This window comes from Ambystoma mexicanum, chromosome 1p, assembly GCF_040938575.1.
Source record: "Ambystoma mexicanum isolate Mex_15411 chromosome 1p, UKY_AmexF1_1, whole genome shotgun sequence".
NCBI classification, from domain to species: Eukaryota; Metazoa; Chordata; class Amphibia; order Caudata; family Ambystomatidae; genus Ambystoma; species Ambystoma mexicanum.
Window position 1 is genome coordinate 968,236,357 of NC_090921.1, and position 17,021 is coordinate 968,253,377.

At 48.4% G+C, this 17,021-nt stretch overlaps 1 protein-coding gene across 1 annotated transcript in view; it reads left to right on the plus strand.

Moving 5' to 3' along the window:
- The window catches only part of LOC138582452 (uncharacterized), a 1,938,885-nt gene that overhangs the window by 1,623,346 nt on the left and 298,518 nt on the right, over nt 1-17,021 (plus strand). Inside the window, exon 13 of the mRNA XM_069653763.1 lies at nt 8,316-8,420. Coding sequence (XP_069509864.1) covers nt 8,316-8,420 — 105 coding nt within the window. The remainder of the gene's footprint in view (nt 1-8,315; nt 8,421-17,021) is intronic.

The following is a 17,021-nucleotide window of genomic DNA, read 5'->3' on the forward strand; positions in this document are numbered from 1 at the left end:
CGCCTGAGAATGAGATCCCTCCAGTGGGCACTGAGGGCTCAGTGGTCACAATTCTCAGGGAGAATGACAGATCTTCTTCAGGTTCCCGGCAGGGTGGCTCGAGACCTTCAGTGGTGGGCCTGTCAGGAGAACATTCTGAAAGGAGAACAGTTTTGGCAACCCTGGCCGGAGATAACAGTAGTCATGGATGCCTCACTCACAGGGTGGGGAGCCCACGCCAACGACTTGACCATCAGCGGTCGTTGGTCTCCATCGGAGTCCAGACTACACATCAACCTGTTAGAGCTGCGAGCCATCAGACTTGCGCTGAAAGCGTTCCTGCCAGCTGTACAAGGGAAGAACGTCCTGATAATGACGGACAACACGGTGGCCATGCATTACCTCAACAAAAGAGGAGGTGTAGGATCACTACCCCTGTGCAGAGAGGCGATGCAGCTCTGGTTTTGGGCAATCCAAGAAGGAATCTCTCTATCGGCAGTTCACCTAGCCGGAGAGAAGATCTTGACAGCGGACGCTCTGAGCAGGCAGAACACAGTCTCCCACGAGTGGGAGCTAGCTCAGGAAGTCCTTCAAGAGATCTTCGCCCTTTGGGGAACCCCTCAGGTAGATCTGTTCGCCACCAGCCTAAACAGGAAATGCGACCTGTTCTGCTCAAGGGAATTTCCCCCGAGAGGAGCTCTGGGAGACGCGTTCATAGTGGACTGGGAGTTTCCGCTTCTGTACGCGTTCCCACCGGTCCCTGTCATTCCTCAAATGATCAGGAGGTTGAGAAGATTCTGGCGAACCATGATCCTAATTGCCCCGGATTGGGCCAGGAGAACGTGGTACCCGGACCTTCTAGACTTGTCCATCTGCCCTCCAATTCGACTTCCACTCAGAGAGAACCTACTCTCACAGAAGGGAGGTCAGGTTCTCCATTGTTCTGACTTGAGAGTCATGTAGACCGATGAGACCTCCGTCCCCAAGTGACGCACAGGGGAACTAATAGAAACCCGCTGTGCGACCTTTGAGGCCACAGGTGGGAGATGTCTTCCCAGATCCACGGAACCTCTGGAACACCGATGCTGCTGTCAAAAGGGAACGAGGTTAAGTACCAGGCAATTACAATACAATCAGGTAAACACTAGGATCTAAAGAGTCTTACCTATCTGGTGTTGGGGAAACCCAGGTAACCTAGTAGAGAGGTTCGAGGCGTGGATGTAGGGTTAGCCACCTGTAGGAGAGAGGGCTTGACTTGAATCCCAAGAAGGGAAATGGCGTAGGAGTTCAGCAAGGTATCAAGGGATGATCCAAAGACAAGTCGAGGAGAAGACCAAAATCCGGCAATAGGTAAACAGTTCCAAGCAAAGGTACAAAGGGGTGTCCGAAGGAGTCCGAGGTAGAGTTCCGTGATCAAAGTAACAAGGAGCAATTCGTAACGCCAAACAGGGTCTGAAGACAGCTGAGAAGCAATGAGCATTCTGTCTCTCAGACCTTTATACTGTGTGTCTCTGGGTCATGTGACGTCTCTGGGTCATGTGACGTCCACCAAGGTCACGTGAGGAACGCCACACTGGATCACGTGACCGACGTGAAGACGTAACGCCGCCCCTTCTGCTATATGTTCTCCAAGGCAATTGCCAATGCAGAAAGGGTTGCAATCGAGCCCGTACACCAAAGCTGGTACGGTGTTTTCGGTCCTTTGGGTTCACCGAATCACTCGAGCCTCGAACCGTGGGAGGAGATGTTGGGGAAATGTGAGCAGTGTTCTGGTGTGTAGTGGACTGGTGTGTAGTGGACCGCCTAACATCCATCCAGACATCAAAACCCTCAACCTTCACGCTTGGCTTCTGAAAGGTTGAGATACAAGGATTGGGACCTCCCTGATGATGTTATGGAGGTGTTGCTTTCGGCAAGGAGGCCTGCAACAAAGTCTTTATACCGCTGCCGTTGGAACAGATTTTGCAGCTGGTGTACAGAACAGAATATCGACCCTTTTTCATGTGGTACACCAATGGTTTTGTCCTTCCTACTATATTTGGCAAATTCAAGCCTTCAAGTTGGCACCATTAAGGGCTATCTCACAGCGCTATCCATCTTTAAGCGTACTGCGGAAGAACCATCCTATTTCAAATTACCCTTGGTAATACAGTTTCTAAAGTGGTTAACCAATGTTTACCCCCCAAGACCATTCCAAGTTCCCCTATGGGATTTAAACTTAGTACTAACTTTCCTGATGGGTACATCTTTCGAACCTCTCCATTCTTGTTCGTTAAGATTCCTTACCCTTAAAACTGTTTTATTAATAGCACTTACATCTGCTAGAAGGGTGAGCGAATTACAAGCTCTTTCTTGTAAACCCCCTCATACTATATTTCACAAAGACAAAGTTGTCCTGCAAGTGAAGCCTAATTTCCTCCCAAAGGTGGTTTCTGAATTCCATATCACTCAGAAGATTACCCTACCATCTTTCTATCCTCCTCCTCACCCGGGGAAAGAGGAAGAGAGGTTACACAGGCTAGACCCTAGGAGGGCTTTAAGTTTTTACATTAGTAGACTAGCCAGGATAAGACAGGCAGACCAGCTGTTTGTAGGTTACGCAGGTCACAAGCTGGGGTTACCAATAACTAAGCAGACCATTTCCAGATGGATCATTCTAGCCATTCTGGAATGTTATAAACTGGCAGGGAAGGAGCCCCCTCAAAACCTTAGGGCTCACTCGACCAGAGGTTTTGCAGCTTCATCGGCCCTCAAAAGAGGCGTGCCGGTTAAAGACATATGTGCGGCCACTACATGGTCGTCTGTCCATACCTTTACACGTTTTTACAATCTGGATTCCTCCTCCAGTCAAGAGACTAGGTTTGGAAGGGCTGTACTGCATTCTATTCATCAATAGAAGACAGCGTGAAGTCAGTACTCCCTCCTCCGATAATAGAATACTGCTATGGGAGCCTATCTAAGATGAGGAATACGTCGGAGGACACAATCCCTTCGAAGAACAAGTTACTTCTTACCTTGTAACATTCTTTCGACGGGATGTTCCTCCGACGTATTCCTCATTGACCCTCCCATCCATCCCCGCAGTTCTACTTCCCTTGTTGTTGCAGCTTACGCTCCTTCAGGGTGATTAGTTAGTCCAGAAAGTATTATTGTGGGCTACAAAACGGAACTGAGCAACGGACGCTGCGCGTGGCCTTTATAGGCAGGATGACGTCGACGTCGATACGGCGGCTGTCGAAGGACATCGACTCGGAGGACGTCGACGCGCAGCGCCCTCTAGAGAAAACAATTTCCGAGGCCAGCAGAGCTGGAAGGAGATATCTAAGATGAGGAATACGTCGGAGGAACATCCCGTCGAAAGAACGTTACAAGGTAAGAAGTAACTTGTTCTTTTTTGGCACTGGATGCTAAATCATACATATGCTAGGATTGTAGTTTGTGCTGACTTTTTGCAGCATATGGGTTTTGAATCAATTACCACATTTGTCAGCAATGTAACTGCTAATATAAAAGTGCCTAAAGGCAATTAAAATAGTAGTGTTTGCTGTTCAAACAACATATTCCATCGCTCAATGGTGAATGGGTTTTCAAAGCTTGTAAACATTCTTTTACAGTTAAGAGGAATTTGGCACGGAAGATGCATTTTTATGTGTGTGTATGTTATACATTCAACACCTGAGCATTGAAGGCTGCACCTTCAATGCAATTTCCTCACCAGGGATATGAGGCATTTACAGGCCTAAGATACTGGAGCATTTGAGTTTGCACTTGGCATATGATGGCAGTATCTGGACATATGGTACTGTATGATGGCTATACCTGGCATGCGGGTATATGGAAGTCAAATGATTGCAGTTTCCGCATACAGGATTCAGCACATTACATATTTTCGTAGTTACCTCAACATATAAGGCTTGCACCTTACATATGAAAACTACTTGGCCGCACCCAAGGCATAAAAGGGCAGCACCAAATTTAAATATGGTCAGTAACTATAAGACCATTTTAACTACTACAGCCATTTGTTATTTCATGATACTTTACATGTATTCTAACTTTTTAAATATCTATGATGTCAGGTTCCAGGGGCATGAGATCCTACTTCCTGTAATAATTTCAGGGTCAAAGGTCTTGTGATATCATTGTATGTCATGCCACCTGGACCTTGATTTCACTTCCACTGCCCCAGGCATTTCGGTGATATCGCCTGGCAGTCCAGTGTTGCTCTGGATTTACAATGCAAAGGATCATCAGTGTTGGCACAGCCCCAGGGGAGAATAGAAGGGAAAGTGATGCATCTCCCCCACCCCCTAATCTCACAAGGCATTGTCACACATGTGGTCAATGAGAATGCTTTTGCTGTACCCTTTAATGCCAGAGAAGGTGCGGAAGGGACGTGCTTTCTGTGGCATGTTTGCAGTGGAGCTCCCCAAATCATAGACCTGGAGAGAAGCATAGTGCAATGAAGCATCGCTTTCTGCATCATCATCGACAGAAGCTCCATAGACTGCGGGCCATCTGCCTCCAAGGCTGTTGATAGTGCCATGGAGAGCATGGACCCCTGCTTTCTCCGTCGGCCTGCCTTGACGATATGAGGTCATCATTGAAGTCTTGTGGACTGTCTCTGGTTTATTCCCCATGCGTGACATTGCCCTGTGGAACAGGGTGTCTTGGGTATGTTCTTCGTTATGGGATAAAATCGCACAGGTGCCTCCGGCCTTGCCGGTTTTTAGTACTGGTGCACTTCTAGGACAGAGGCACTGTGCAAGAGCCACAGCGTCATTGCTTAACAGTGTCAACCCTCTTCCTTGTCCGCAACTTGGTTTAGATGACACCTTTGACCTTCAAAGTGAGCAGTCCCCAAAATGCAATTCAAACTCCCCAATGAGAGTCAATAACGGACACACCCCAGGAGGGAATGAGACCAAGACCAAGTGCGGGTGAAGTTAAGAGATAAAGTATTATCTAAATCAAAATAGGGCATGCAGAGAACTCTGCACACTCCGAGAGTGCTCTGCCAAGCATTACATTGTCATTGCATTAAAAAGGGTTATAGCGTCATTAGTGATGAAACATATACAGTACAAAAGTTACATTTCGATTGGTGGAGCCACGCGGCCCGTATATCTCCTTATGGGCCGCTCTCATGCGATTGGATGGCTGGTTGGCGGGAAGGCGGACATCACGTGCATCACTGGGCTGGTCGGTGCGAGGTGAAGGTCATGTGGTTCTGGATGAGGTGATTGATGCTAACTCTCTAATCTACACACTAGCTCAAAGCATACAATAAATGACAATCAGTTATATTTTGACAGTTGGGGAAAAGACCATATATTTCACATGTTGTATTTTATACACTGGTCACTGGTCAGGTAAGATGTGCAGGGGTCATCTCTGTCATGGGAAAAAGGGGTGAGTGCTCAGTGCGGACCCAGTGGAAGGATGAAAGGATACATTTGTTGCACTGAGACATCTGTGAGAAATGGGCCTTTAGCAGCATTGTCATGAGGAGGAAGAAAGCTGGGGGCCATGTGCTTGCCGTGTGCGGCGCTGCAGCAGGGAGAGGAGACATGGGCAAGACAATAAGATTAAAGATTCACATAATGGATCTTGAGTGAGTTTTGCAAGTGCCATCTCCAGATATGACCCAAGAGGAGGTTGGTTCAAATAAAAGTTGTGCTTTCACATGCATTATGTTATACGACCCTGGTCATGTTCACTTTATAATGAGATACAATTTGAGTTGTTACCGCCCTTGGGGGCCACAGGATTTACATTCTGCCACATGGTTCTTCTAACATCATATCTATGCGTACATTATGTTAACAGCAATTTGCCTAGACTGTGGGGCAGGGGCGCCTGGGCTCACATCTCTTATCTACTACAATTAATCAGCTAACATATTTATCACACGTTCGGTTAGACTTCATGAAGGCTATTTTATTATGGTTTTAGTACAAAGAAGGATATATGGTCACACGTGGGATTAGTGATAGGGGTGAATCCGTGTGGCACACAGTCGTGGGGCAGGCATCTGTTACATCAAATAAGGGGTGAGGTTAGAGGTTGTGTGGGTAATAAGTCCTCCAAGTGCGGTCTGCGAGTACAGAGCAGGTTTGTGGAGATGGATTGGTTTTTTCCACGACCCGGCCTCGACTCGGTCATTTACAGGGCAGTGATGTAAGGAGGAAGGCGAGAGATACAGTGTTTTGTTTGTAGCGTTTGGCGCCCAGCTTTTCGTGAGAACAGGAGAGTCGCAGAGACATCAGAGGGGAAGTGGAGGGGAGAGTAGCGTACTAACTGTGCGTGGAATCAGGGGAGAGGTGCAGGCCTGCAGGCTGGCATTTCGGTGAGGCCTATTAGAGCAGATACAAAATGGAGTCAGTGTTCATACAACATGGAGTCAGTAATCAGCCCTCTTGTAGATGTTGCACCTGTATGTGTAATTCTGAGGCTGTCTGGCACCTTTGGCCAGAGGCGCATGGCTAACCGTGGGACGAGCATAGTGTGCGTTCGGGGACGGGAATGGAGGGGAGGGGGCCTAAACAACCTTTCCTCCCATACAACCCTTATACTCTTTTCTAAGTCCCAAACAAGGACAAACCTTACTACAAAGTGCCATGCCAGGGAGCATTTTCCGAACTTTATTGGGGCACATTTAGCGTGTAGGCTGAAAAGAGTATGGATGTGTCATCCATTCATCTACATGTCAGTCTACATGTACACTCTACAGAGCACCTATCGATGAAAGCCCTATGCCAATATTCACATGGATCAAACTGCTGATTATGATGCCCTGGTTGTATCCATGTTTGTTGCCTTCCTTCCGTATCAGAAATCACACGTGTGACTAATTCTTTGAGACTTTGAAGAGACAGTTGTGGCAGCATGCCTATTATTATCGACTGGCAGTGCGAGGTGAGGAAGTGAAACTATCATAGTGAGGGTTCTTATTATCCAACTGCCAGAGATCCAGCTGAACATTTTTTACTTAGCCTTGGTTGTAATTCACTTGTAAACAGATTAATCATACACACAAAATATCTTGATCAGAGCTTTAGTATCAGCAACTTCAGAACTGGAGGGACGTCCATGCTACAAGGTTGTTGCAAATTAGAGGGTTGCCGATCGACCTCACTGTGGCTTCAACTGTTGCCCATTTTTTGGTTGGGAGGCTTTAGCTCTACAGATGTATCGACTACAACTCTCATGATCGTTCACCATTGAATATGGTGACTGGGGTTGATGGGAGTTGCAGTCCAACACTTCTGGAGAGCCAATGGTTGCAGGCCCCTGATTCTAAACCAGACAAGGTTTGGCTATTGGTGATGTGCACCTGTGACTTTCAGTAAGTTTGTTTTGTGTGCCCGTCAATATAGACAATAAGGTAATATGCTTCTTCATGAAGGACCTTTTTAGAACATTTTTACGAAATGTTTCAGGGCCTTCTTACGTTGAAGGTACCCTTTATTTGTAGCTATCATTTGTGCTATAAGAGTTAGTGAATGTCATGCTGTGTGCGGTGTCAATCTGTTTACCCTTTGTAAATGCAATATGGTGGTTCTTGTAACCCTACTTTCTTTTTTTACAGTGGTTTCTAATTTACATATTATCCAGAAATAGTGTGAAAACTGGAGTTTCCTCAAGAGCTTAGAGGCATATATCAATTGTAAGCGCTGCAGTGATAGGTGATATTTTAACCCAATCGCATGTCACTTGATCCTTTTAGAATTCAAAGCAGTGACAGTAGTTATACACAGATCTCTGAAGCCTACCTCTGGCGTGCTTAAATCATTCATTGGGCACAGACTGCCCACAGGAAACCCAAGCTGGGCAGCCCTCAAAATCTATGTATGAAATAAATGCATTTAGAATACATCCAACCCTCGCCTTCCAAGAAAGGAAAAACTGTCATCCTTGGTTCTTTTCTCCCAAAGGGGCTAATAGTGCCCACCAAGGGTTGGCTTGTTTATATTTATTTATTTATTTATTTTATTTATTTATATTTATATAGCGCGCATACAGCCCAGGGGCATTGTGGCGCTGTTACTTGCAGGAACTTAGTTACAGGGGGTACAGGATTGGTAGCAGTAGTTGGCACATTATGATTGCTACAAACATATTGTCAAGGAAGTTCCACAAACAGAATTTCTAATGTCCTCATATACTCCTCTCGACACAGAATGTTATAATAAGATTATGAATGACCCAGACACATTGTTACAGATAAGTATCTTTTCTTTCAGAATCCCTTTTGTTTACTGTACAATAATCTACAATTCTTTCATCAATTGATGTGTTACCATATTGAAATCTACGATTGTTTTTTTACTTAGAATCGCTCCTTCCTGATGAGCAAAGTCAATTTGAAACCAGCTGTCAAAACACTGAACTCGAGGAAGAAGAATGCAGAGCACAGACCCTTGGCTTGGAGGACCAGGGTATGGTTTCCCTTGGCATATTTCTTGTGTTAATGGTGTATAATACAGTCTTAATTGGAGTGTCATATCAGTTGTTCGATTAACTAGGAATAAATACAGATTATAAAATATAAATGAAGAAGTAAAATACTGTGCATGCGATTAACAAGCCGGGGGCTAATAACATATTTAAGATACTTTCAGAGCATTGGAGTCTGGATGTAGAAGGGCAACACGGTGTTACTTTGATTCTACGTTTACCAGTTTAACCAATCCCTTGTGGAGATCAGTCGGCCAAAATCCAGGCAGTTCAGGGCTGTCTGTATTTTCTAATGCGTTTTCGTTTGTGTGTGCGTGTTGCCATCTATTGTTGCTATGTGTGTGTGCTGTTACCCATTGTTGTGTCATCAAGTGAACCTTGGTAACAATTTTCACTGATGGCTATGTGAACAAGTTAGATGGACACTTGGTGTAACCTAGATTCTGGCTATCTCGTTCACGTCCCATCTGTATATTGTGTTGGATAATTATTTGGTTATTGGACATTTGTATGGCACCTATCCACCAGTGTTTCCATGCACCACAAGACAAGTTGGGGTTCAGGGGGACATAGAAAAACAACAAAAACGGTTATATTGGCCTTGTGACAATCCTACCGTGCAAGTACAAGACAAGGTGGTAAGTGCAGGGGGGAGGGCTAGAAGGAGAAGTGCAGGAGTGGGGTGCCCAAAGGGAGCGGGGTGGCCAAGTGCTGGGGTGGCCAAGACGGCCAGTAAAAGGGGCAGAGAGGGGCAAGGGAGGATGAGTGCGGTGGGTAGGGTGGACCAGGTTAGGTCTAATCCAGGGAAGGGAGCTCGAGGGCAAATGGTGTCAGACAATGCTGAGGGAACTGGTCGGGGTGGTCTGGCCTCTGAATGACTCAGAAGGTGCCAGGCCCCAGTTGCAGTGGCAGAGGGAGCATTTAGCATGAGAGGGGGAGAGAGTAGGTAGAGGAGAAAAGACCTAGCAACTGCAAATCCAGACACCATCCTCTATGGAGTGCTGCAAGGATCCTGCCTATCGCCCACCTCCTTATAACATTTTTACTATCTCCCTTTTCAAAATTCTAGAATCGCTCGCCATCATGTACACCAATTATGCCGACGATACTCAAGTCCTCGTCCCTCTCTCTGGCAACTATGAGACTGACTTCAACACCCTTAACTCCATCTACGCCACCATCCACACATGGATGGCTGAAAACTGGCTATGCCTGAATGCGGACAATACTGAAATACTTCTGCTTGCCCCCACTGACTCATGCATCATCCTTGATGGGAAATACCAATCATTCACTATCGACAACATCACCATCCCAGTCTCCCACTCAGTCAAAACACTTAGAGTATACTTAGATACTAACCTTACCATGGCCAGACAAGTAAGCGCAATCGCTACGTCTGCAGCCTACTACTCCAAACTGCTCAATGCCACCAGACCGTTCCTATCCACCACAAACTGTCTGACAATTGCGCAAGCCATCATAGGCTCAAGGCTAGATTACTGTAATGTACTCTACACATGAACCTGAGAAAAAAACCGGGACAAACTTCAAACCATTCACAATAACGCCCTCCGCACAGCATTGGGTATCTCCAAAAGAGAACATATCTCTGCAGCCAGACAGCAAGTGCACTGGTTGCCGGTCCACCAGCGCATCTTTTTCAAAACACTCGCGATCATGCATAAATGCATCCACCACACCGCACCTCCTTACCTATCCCACAGAGTCATCCTGTTGCCCTTATCTTCCCTGAGTGGATTCCTGCCACTGTCACTCCTACGCAGACCTACTCCTCTTTTGAATGTCTTGTCTGCCGACTCTCTCTCTCTCCTAGCCATTCCCTTACCGTGGCTACTATCTATCGGCCACCTGGTCAAATTTCCTCCTTCCTCTCTGAGTGGGCTGACCTCTCCTCCTCACTCCTGTCCTCTACCACTCAACTTCTCTTTCTTGGGGACTTCAACATCCACCTAGATGCCTCCTGTCCCCCCACTGGACTCTTTTGTGACCTCTGCGACTCTCTCTCACTCTCTATTCTCCCGTCTGGGCCTACTCATTCTGCAGGGCACACTCTTGATGCTCTGATCTCTTCTGACATTCCCCTCTCTGTCCCTCTCTCCACTCCTCTCTCCTGGAGTGATCACTTTCTCCTATCCTCCCACCTCACCCTCCCTACCCCACAGGCAAAGCCACCCGCATCATTGCCACCCACCTTCTCGGTCATCCGACCCATGAAGCGCGTGTCAGTTGCGGCTTTTGCTGCCACCTTCTCGCCCCCCCCTTCGGCTGACTCCCACCCTGACACAGCCCTCCCCTTGCTCCACTCTGCTATATCTGATACTCTTGATATCCTTGCCCCTGTCATGAAAATCCGCCTGAAGCCCAAAGCCAAATGTAACTCCTGGTATGATTCGGATCTCGTCACCCTAAAACGCAAGTGCAGGGTGGCAGAGAGGAAATGGCGTGCTTCATGTTCATCCTCTGACAAACTGGCCTGCCGCCTGCTCCAAAGGCAATACCGTCTCTCTGTTCTCACCAAGAAGAGAGCCCTTATCCAAGCCTGCATCTCTGCGGCATCTAACAACTCAGCTGAACTTTTTAAAATCTGCAAGGAGCTTGCCAACCCTGCTGCAGTCTCTACCTCTCCTGTCCCCTCCCAGGCCCTCTGCACTGCACTGGCCTCCCACTTCATCTCTAAAACTCAGGACATCCTGTCCTCACTCTCCTCCTATCACCTCCCCCCCTCTCTTCCCTGCTCTTCCTCTGGCCCTTCTGCAGCCACCCCTCCTCCCTCCTTCTCTGCCTTTCCCCTTTTTTCTGCTGACTAGGTTTCCAGACAAGTCCGATCTATGAAAGTCTCGTCTAAACAGATTCACCCCTGTTCCTCCAAAACTATCAAGGGCCACATTGACTCCCTGGCTCCTGCCCTGGCTGACTTTTGCAACCACTCCTTCGCCTCTGGAGTCTTCCCATCCCCCCTCAAGCACTCCCTTGTGCACCCTCTCCTTAAGAAACCTTCTGCCGACCCCTCCTGTCCAGCTAACTATCGCCCAATCTCCATCACTCCCGTCCTGGGCAAGCTCCTGGAGAAACTGGCCATCTCCCAGCTTAACCTCCATGCTGAAGCTGTTGATAGTCTCCATGACCATCAATCTGGCTTCAGAGCGGCCAGAAGCATGGAAACTGCTCTCCTGAACATACGTGAGGACCTGCTCTTGAACCTCGACTCCAACACTCCGTGTGTTCTCATTCTGCTCGATCTCTCTTCTGCCTTTGACACTGTCAACCATGCCATCCTGCTCAACCATCTCCGTGATAACCTGGGTATCACTGGTCAGGCTCTGGCGTGGCTGACCTCTTTCCTTTCCAATCGACCCTCCCAGGTCCAACTTGGGTCCTTCCTCTCTGACATCTTTTTCTCCACCTGCGGCGTTCCCCAGGGATCTAATCTCTCTCCCTGGCTGTTCAACCAGTATCTGGCACTCCTTGCCCACCGCATCGCCGCCCTTTGCCCCAACTTTCAGTGCTATGCGGACGATACCCATCTCATTTTCAGGCTACCCTCGGCCTCCTCCTCTCCCTCCCTCATCTCTGACTGTCTGTCTGCTATCCAGGAATGGTGTGCTGCCAACGACCTCTGCCTTAATGCCAGTAAGACTGAGATCCTACTCATCGGCACACCCACTCCCTCCTTCCCTGCAGCTCTCTGGCCGGCCTCTCTTGGCCCTCTTCCTGCTCCTACCTGCAAGGCAAAAAACCTTGGGGTCATCTTCGACTCCACTCTCTCCTTCTCTCCTCATATATCTGACGTCTCTAAGAAGTCACATTACCAGCTGCACCTCCTCAGAGGTATTCTTCCCTTCCTCTCCTTTCCCCAGAAGCTCACTGTCTCTCGAGCCCTGGTTCTCTCGAAGCTGGACTACTGTAACAGCCTCTATCTTAATCTGCCTGCCTCCACTCTCCGCCCTCTGCAACTCATCCAGAACAGAACTGCGAGACTTGTCCTTGGCCTCAAGCCCAGGGACCGTATCTCTCCAGGACTGAAATCTGTACACTGGCTCCCAGTGGCTGCGAAGATAAAGTTCAAAACCCTCTGCATTGTCCACAAGGCCTTCTGGGGCCTGGGGCCTAAATACCTTCAACTCTCTCTTCCTAAATATCTTCCTTCCCGAGCCCTACGCTCATCCGTCTCCAACTCCCTCAGGGTCAGCCGCTTCTCGAAGCAACGAGCTGGGGGTAGATCTCTCTCCGCGGCAGGGGCCTCCCTCTGGAACAGCCTTCCTGCCTCCCTGAAACTTGAGGAGAACCATCTCCGGTTCCGGAAGCACCTCAAAACCTTCCTCTTCACTTCTGCTTTCTCTCTCCCTCTCCCCTGCTAAATTCTTCACCTGAACTGCACTGATTCTGCAACTGGGCCACTCTCACCGACCTCGGTCCTGGGCCCAGGCACTCTTCACTTGCACTGCCTCCCTGGCAACCCCTGCACTGCGGGACTGTCTCTGTATCCCTACAGCCCCCTCCCCCCCCAGCACTTGTCTGCACTTACCTTGCACTTGCCACCAGCTGGCCCTATTTATTTATTATTTTATTTCTATTCTACTTATTTGTACTGCTCTCCCCCTCCCCCCCTTCCCCTTGCACTTTTTCCCTTCACCCTACCCCTGCACTTGCGCGGTCTGAATGACACCTGGCCTAGTAGGATCGTTGTCTGTCTTCCCCTTGTTCCCCCCTCCCTGCCTCGTCGCGCCTTGAAACACTTGTGTATAGGCGCGTTACAAATGCCATATCATATCCTGCCTCCAGCTGCAAAACCCATCAGAACACTATATGCTAACTTACTGCCGATCCGAAGAATTAAACATGCAAGAGGCGGGGACGCTAACTTCCCATTCATTGCCTCTAGACACTGGAACTCACTGCCTCACTCCATCAGAAGTGAACTCTCATCCCGCCTACCGCAAGGCAATCAAAACTAGACTGTTTGTCTAAAACCATACACACAACCGATAGGCCTTACTCTCACTATCTTTGAGACTCAGATTCCCCAAACCTAATAAACTGTATTGTGTATGACTGCAGCTCAAATGTAACCCTGCTGCCTCCCATACGTTTTCAAACAATGTATCCATGAGCTCCCATCTATCCAACCGGATCTACGTGCCAGCGTTTAAAAGAACCAAATCTGGAGGGTCTAGCTTTCAACACCTGGCACCCAAAAATTGGAATGCATTGCCGACAAAACTAAGAAACGTAAGCTCTTACCCCGCATTCCGCAAGATGCTGAAAACCACACTGTTTTGCTAGACCCTAACAACTCTATAGACATGCTGTTCAACTGTAACCTAAGTAACAGCACAATACACGTATGTTGCCTCTCTCCGTTCCATTGTTATGTTATGTACATGATAATTATATGCCTCATCAAAGTGAGTATTCTGTAACAGCGCCACGATGCCCCAGGGCCACTTGCGTGCTTTATAAACGCAAATAAATAAATTCATACGTATTCAAACAATGTAACTAAGCCTGCATACTGTAATGAGATAACCACCCACGCTTATCCAACTAATGAAGGGTGGCTGTGATAAGCCTAAGAAATGGAAATAAGACCTTGTGACGGGCTAATGTAACCTAACTGCCCACTTATATGATGCAAGTAAGACGTAATCTTGTAACAGCGTCTCAGTGCCCCTGGGCTGTGTGAGTGCTTTATAAATGCAAATAAATAAATAAATAACATCTTGAGAAGTTTCCGGAACTTAAGAAGATCCGGTGCAAGTCTGAGCAGGGTAGGAAGACCAGAGGGAGGAACCAGCCGAGGAGAGGGATCTATCTCCCACTCTCTGCTTGGAGAAACGTTTGACCTGCAGAGAGTTGGAGCCAGGGGACCGAAGGACTCTGGCAGGGAGGTATTTAAAGAGGGAAAGCTGGATATAGAGAGGTCCCAGGCCCCAGACAGCCTTGTAGGTGATACATAGGGTTTTGACTTTGATCCTTGCGGTCCCCGGGAGCCAGTGGAAAGATTTTAGGGCTGGAGAGATGCAGCCCCTGGGCTTGAGGCCAAGGATAAATCTTGCAGTCCTATTCTGGATTAGTTGAAGGGGGAAGCGAGGCAAGAGGCAGATTGAGGAAGAGGCTGTTGCAGTAATCCAGCCTAAAGAGAAACGGGGCTCTGGAGACATTGAGCTTCTTGGGGAAGGTGAGGAAAGGAAGAATGCCCTTGAGGAGGTGAAGCTGAAAGTTGGACTTCTTGGCAACATCTGTGATGTATGGGGAGAAAGAGACAGATGAGTCAAGATGATCCCCAGGTTTTCTGCCTCACAAGTGGGTGAAGGAAGGGGACCCAAGGAGGCTGGCCAGAGAGTGGCGGGGGACAAGGAGCAGGTGTCCCAATGAGAAGGATCTCCATTTTACTAGCATTAAGGCAGAGATCGCTGGCACAGCACCATGCCTGAATAGCAGTCAGACAGTCAGGTATGAGAGAGGAGGGGAGACGGTAGTGGATGGCAGCTTGAAGGAGAGCTGTGTGTCGTCTGCATAAAACTGGAAATGAGGGGAGAAGGTGAAGACCAAGTGGGCCATAGCAGCTAGGTAGATGTTTAGTAGCCATGCCAATAGGATAGAGCCCTGAGGACGCCACAGGTAGAGAGTGAGGTGGAGGAGAGAAAAGGACCCATTTGCCCTTCGGAGGGTCTGTTTGAAAGGAATGAGGTTAGCCACGCCAGTGCCCAGTGTGTGATGCCTAGGTTATCATGGAGACGTTTTATGAGGATGGAGTGGTTGACTGTGTCAAAGGCAAAAGAAAAATCGAGGTATATCAGAACAGATGTTGTGTTTGAAGAGAGTGGGTCTTCACGGGTGTTGAGAGCAGTTTCTGTGCATCTGGAAGCCCTGAAACTGGACTGGTGGTCATGGAGGCAGCCAGCCATTTCGGTGTGGAGGGTCAATTGGGGGATGGCCAGCTTCTCCGTGAGTTTGCTCAAAAAATGGGTGATAAAGATAAGGCGATAGTTAGCCGGACAAGAAGGGTCCGCAGGCAGATGTTTTATAAGAGGGTGCACAAGAGAGGGGTTGTGGGAAGGAGCCATTGGCAAAGGAATGGTTGCAGAGGTCAGCCAAGAAGTGGTCAGCCAAGGCTGAGCAGGGGAGTATCTGTTTCGAGGAGTCTTACATAGAGCAGCCAACTCTAGAGATTTTGTCTGGTGCAGTGGGAGAGAAGGAACAGAGTATGGGGGACAGGGGACAGGGTCGAAGGGAGGCATTTGAAGAAGGGGACTTGAGGGGGGCAGATGACAGACAGGACAGGATGTCCTGAGTTTTGAAGAAGAGGGCAGCCAGTGCAGTGCAGAGGGTCTGGGAGGGAGTAGGAGAGGAGGATTGGCAAGTTCCTTGCAGATTTAAAAAAGTTCAGCTGTGTTATTGGTTGCTCCAGAGATGCAGGCTTGGACATGAACCCTCTTCTTGGAGCAGATGGTGAGACGATATCTCCTTTGGAGTAGGCGGCAAGCCAGTTTGTCAGAGGATGAGCTAGATGCCTGCCACTTTCGCTCTGCAGCTTTGCACTTGCATTTCAAGGCTGCCAAGTTGGAGTCATACCAAGAGTTGCATTTGGAGGCAGGCTTCATGCAGATCCTCAGGACAAGGGCAAGGATGACCAGGCTGTTAGAGACATAGAGATATAGGTTAGCTAGAACAGGGTCAGAAGGAGAGTCAAATGAAGAGGGCGGAGGAGAGATGAAGGAAATGAACGAAAAGGCAAATGCAGCGACTGACACATGCTTCATTGGTTGAATGAATCAGAAGGAGACTGGCAGTGTGGGCATTGGCATCATCAGGGGGCAGGGGAGGTCAAGGTGGAAAGAGAGGAGAGAGTGGTCCAACCAGGAGAGAGGGTTGGAAAGTGGGATGTTTGTTGAGATTAGAGCATCCAAGGTGTGTCCGGCAGAATGGGTCGGGCCAGAGGGAAGGATAGTGAGGGAAAGAGAGTCACGAAGGTCGCAGAAGAGTACAGTAGCCACATCTGAAGAGTCAAGATGGATATTGAAGTCCCCAAGAAAGGTAAGTTTGGGGGAGGAGGCAAGAAGAGAGGAGGACAGGTCCGCCCATTCTGAGAGGAATAGGGAGGTCGGTCCGGGGGGCCTGTAGATGGTAGCAAGAGTAAGAGGGAAGGTAGGGGAGACACGTAGCCTGCAGACTAGGCTTTCAAAGGATGAGTAGGTTTGAGTGGGGATGTTTGAGGGAGGAACCCACTCAGGGAAGATCAGAGCCACACCGCCACCAGGCTCTGAGAGTCTGGGATTGGACAGGATTGTGTAGCCTTCATGGTGGAGAGTGTCAAAATCAGTGACAGAGCTGGCCTTGAACCACATCTCGGAGAGAACAAGGGCGTCAAGGTCAAGGTCTTCAATTGATATTGATATTGATATTTTATTTCTATCGCGCTCATACACAAGTGTTTCAGAGCGCAACAAAGCAAGGCAAGGGAAGGGGAACAGGGGAGAACAAAAACAACGATCTTACTAGGCCCAGTGACATTGAGAACGTGCAAGTGCAGGGTAGAGAGGGAAGGGGGAGAAGTG